The 4,750-nt window shown below is 44.9% G+C and overlaps 1 protein-coding gene across 1 annotated transcript in view; it reads right to left on the reverse strand.

Annotated features, from left to right (window-relative positions):
* Positions 1–4,750, reverse strand: part of FAM188B (family with sequence similarity 188 member B) — a 138,610-nt gene that overhangs the window by 86,431 nt on the left and 47,429 nt on the right. The window contains exon 9 of the mRNA XM_019508078.1: positions 3,263–3,351. Within this exon, the coding sequence (XP_019363623.1) occupies positions 3,263–3,351 (89 nt within the window). The remainder of the gene's footprint in view (positions 1–3,262; positions 3,352–4,750) is intronic.

Below are 4,750 nucleotides of genomic sequence, written 5' to 3' on the forward strand. Positions count from 1 at the left end.
TCCCCCCATGGCCTGCCCCAGCTCCCGCCTCTTTAAAGAACGGCCCCCACTCACCAGGTGCTGCCCGGTGAGGGGGGGTGCCCACTGCCCTCCACTCCATGGGGGGGCTCTGCCATAAGCCTCCTGACCCTTCCCCACTCTCCCAGTCCCCCCAGGGCTGCCCCCTGCCCCAGCTTCAGCCCTTTAACAAAAAAAAGAAAACAACGCCCACCCCAGACTCATCACATCCTGCAGCAGCCTCGGGGCTTCAGGGGGCTTGTGGAAGAGCCCCCCATGCACTGCAGGCAGTGGGGGGCGACAGGGATAGGCCTCCGCCAGGCATGAACCAGTGAGTCTGGTGTTTTGGTTTTTTCTTAACGGGCCAGAGCTGGGGAGGGCAGGGCAGCCATGGGGGTGGCTGGGACAGTGTGAGGGAGGGTTAGGGGGCTCATGCAGAGCTCCCCATGCAGCACGGGACAGGGGCGATGTGTAGGGGGTGCACATGAGTGCACGTGCACCCCCCCCTAGTGTGGCAGTGCACCCCCTATAAAAGGCGCTGCCAATACTGTCAGCGGTGCCTGCGGGCAGTTGCCGCTCACCACCCCACTGCCGGCACAGGTGGTAGCATCTGCAGGTGGTCTGTGATCCCTGCTGGCTGCTGCTGCCGGTGGCAGCTGCGGCTAATCACCAACCCTTGGATTGAGAAATGATTTCTGTATTCTCTAAGGTGATGAACCAGAGGGAGTCCCTATGTAGCTCATTCGATTTGTCCAGACTGGAGATAAGCTTTAAATCGTGGTGTTGGATATAAATCATTGTGGACCACCGTTCGCTGGCTAAAACAGTGTGCTCTAAATGTCAGCTAGTTGGAGGAGCTAGACAAGCAGAGGCATAACTGGCCACTTGAGCACTGTGGGAAGCCCCGTAGGGCAAAATCAATGGCTCTGGCTCACAGTAGTGGTGGCCAGGCCAGCAGTACAGGTGATGCTATTTTTGCACCCCCACAAGGATCACGACCAGGCCTGGTGCCCCAGTCATCCCCCTCTTCATTACACTACTAGAAAAAAGTAAGGTAGAGTAGGCAGATGAAAATTAGCCACAGAGCATCTGTTGCAAGATCTGACCCTTCTTTAAAGCTTTGAGATCCCTTCAGTGAAATTTCCTTGGCATTTTCTGGATCTATATGTTCAGGGTCTAAGCCAAGTAAAATCAAAACAGATGGGCTTTAATAGCTGCTCTAGAAGCATATGGCGGTCCTTCATAGACTAGTTTCTAAATTCTTGCGGGATCCCCTTTTGTGCAGTTCATGGGACAGGGCTTAGCCTGGAGATAAGGAAGAGTTTTTCTAACCAGTTTGTTAGTTTTGGATCTCCTTCCCAGAAGTGCCAAAGTCATTACTGCCTGTCTTGTCTCATTCATATCACGTGTACTAAAGAAAGCTTATCCTTGATGGTTTTAAGAGCCATTTCAATGTTCTCTCTGTCTCTATGTTTTATGACTTTTCATCCTTGTCCTTCCTGCCAATGAGAAATTAATCTTTTTCAGTAAAGCGTGCCTAATATTTATTGGGTTGTTTTTCCGGTCATTAAATCTTACATTTAAAACTAGGGATCCTTTTGCCTGAGAAGTCTGTATGATCAGGAGAGCTGGTTTTGCATCATGTTGTGCATTAGGTTTTTGTATGGCACTAAGATGCTAGAGACATATTGGTTAGCATCTTATGAATAGGCTTTACCAGCTTCTCTCTCAGACCTGAGGAAGACCACTTTGTGTCAGAAAGCTTGCCTCCCATATCTCCCAGTTATACAGTCGACTTAATAGAAAGCACCACCAAACCCCCCCGCCCCTCATGTCTGTCAAGAAGCCCCATTTCCTGACAATACGTCATGTCTCTTCTAGCATTATTGAATATTTCTCTTTTTAATGAGAGAGCTTAATTTTTGCTCCTGGCTGTTTCAATAAGAAACTTCTAACACACATGGGACATATGTGTCTACTTTCTCTTTTATACCATGGACTTTTTATGTTAGAGCATTTCAGGGTATGAACAATGGAATGAGCTACTGTAAGAAAAAAAAGGAGAGCATCCACTGTTCCAGAGTAGGTGGCTATATGCACCCTTACCTTCTAGTAGATGAAAATCATGGACATTTCTTTTGTACACACAACATTCCTGCAGCAAAGTGTCTGCCGCTTAAGCCATCCACGTGGAATTAGGTTGACTGCAAACATATTTAACATCTTTGTCTTGAAGCTTCTCTGGCAGATGAAACCCAAACTTTGGCTTTCATCTATCACAGGGTAAGAGCTTGCTCATAAAGCTGTTGCCATGTGGCTGCTGATGTTCAGTAAACTCATGCATCCTTTTAGCTCATATGAACTGGTTCATCTGCACCTGCCCTTACTCACCTAAGTTGAAATAGCCCTGAAAGTATTACCACGGACTTCAGTGGGCAAGGATTACATCCCCTAAGTATGGAAAAAGTTTTAACATAAATCTGGGCCTGCTCTTTTTATTCAACAAATAATATGTACAGGGGGCAGCAGAGCTTCAGGACAGTGCTGTCTGATCTATGTGCAATGGACTTTATTTCCAGGCAAAAGTGATGGTGGAGGTTGTGGACACCTTAGTGCAGAAGAAATCTTTATATACAAAAGAAATTCCCCTGTGTCAATGAATAAACTCAGTGTCTTTAGCAAAGACATCAATTCCAGGGACAGTGCAATTATTAATATTTAGCAGTCCACAACAATTTTGCTGTTACAATGAACATCCTATAATTTTTCTCTAAAGCCATTAAAAACAAACAGTATTTAAATCCTATTAGAGACTTAAATAAGTGCATCCCCCCCCCAAGGGGAAAAAAAGCCTAAACTAGTGTGGCTCAACTTTTCACACACTGGTTGGGGTTTTCTCTTACTCTGAAAAGCCCATTAATAGTATGGTCTTTCGACTCTTGTTTGCATTATCTTTACAATAGGTTTTTCTCCATAGGATTCAGCAGGCTGCTGGCCACAATAAACTTATTTATTTATTTTTCTTAAAGGATCCTGGTTAATCACAAGAAACAACTGTATTCATAAATAGCCAGCCTTTAAACCTGTTCTGTTAAAAGGCAATTTTCATTAGCCTCCACGAACCCAAGTAAATCTGTTAACCCTTTCTCTCTTCCAGACATACAGACAAATGCAAAAGAATCTAGCTTCTTTCTGACCACACTAGAAAAAAAATATAATTTCATTTAGAACAGAAAATATTTCTGGTGTCAGCTTTCTGGCTTACCCAGCTTCGCTATTCCTGCCGCTGTCTCCAAAGATAAGCTTTTGCAGGACACAGGCTTGAACAGCAGCCAGTACTCCACACGGGCCACCCTAAAGTGAACAAAATGTTGCATGAACAAAACAACTGGTTCTGTCCGATGCCGGCAAGAACTTCTCATAGCTGATGTGTTTTCCTTCAAATTTAAGCCATACTTTATCTGTTTTGACTCTGGTGTTTGAAGCACTTACGCCCTCTTTCAAACAACTGAAAAAGTCAGCATTACTAACTGGAGTTGCCAGGCCCATGTATTCTTTCTGAAAATGCCTAGATCATACTGTATGCATGGCTGGGATATCAAGGAAAAGAGTCTAGTCTCTTCTAAAGTCCACTGAGCATGCAGCAAACCTGAAGTCCAAAGTAAGGTCCAATCTAACGGGCAATTAACCTTGTGTGGTCACATCAGACAAGGTTTATTCACCATTTAAGTCCTACTTATACCTTCCAACCAGAGTTTCAGTAGTGCAGGTACCTCGCGGAAAACCTCTGTACAGACGGGAAATGTCACCCAGGGTGAGTTAGAGGGAAAGAAGGACATTGTATGCTAACAGCGCTTCTGGTAAGCACTGTCACAGGAAGATTAACAGCCCTTCTGCCTGCACTGTTTTCAGGTGCAAATTCATTTTTAGATATCTGAAGCCTACTCTGACATATGGTATGAATCATAGAAAGTGAGGGTTGGAAGGGACCTTGGGAGGTCACATATAGTCCAACCCTTGCTCAAAGCAGGACCAGCCCCAGCTAAATCATCCCAGTTAAGGCTTTGTCTAGCTGGGTTTTAAAAACCTCAAAGGATGGAGAATCCACCACATCTCTGGGTAACCTGTTCCAGTGCATTACTACCCTCCTAGTGAGAAAATTCTTCCCAATATCCAACCTAAATTTCTTTTGCTGCAGGTTCAGCCCACTGCTCCTTGTTCTGTCATTTGCCACCACTGAGCACAGTCCAGCTCCATCCTCTTTTGAACCCCCTTCAGGCAGTTGAAGGCTGCTATTAAGTCTCCTCCCAGTCTCCACTTCTCTACACTAAGCATGGCTAGATAGCAAAATACACAATAGCTTATCTGTAGTATTTTAATCTAACTAGCACAAATCACCACAGCAGTGAGGATGCAACAGAATGGGTTTTAGCACATGCTAATATCCAGACTGGACCCCCAGGATCCCTGGTGGGTTTACACTTTGGTAAACTGTATATGCTAACGCTGATGTAAGCCTATCTTCACTGCTATCATTAGGCATGCAAACTAGATTAAGCTAACACAGGTATGCTACCACATGCTACAATCACCCCTTTACTTTCTTATATAGACAGACCAGCACACAAGAAATTAGCTTCTTGTACTTGAGAATGAACCTGCACTGCAAATCGGTCACATATCTGGAGAGAGGAGCTTTTAATTTTCCTGTAACGGTGTTTGAAAGTGGCACCATTATCCAGCTAAAAGCAAT

Source organism: Gavialis gangeticus, unplaced genomic scaffold (assembly GCF_001723915.1).
Source record: "Gavialis gangeticus isolate Ggan-Ray unplaced genomic scaffold, GavGan_comp1, whole genome shotgun sequence".
In the NCBI taxonomy this organism is placed as follows: Eukaryota; Metazoa; Chordata; order Crocodylia; family Gavialidae; genus Gavialis; species Gavialis gangeticus.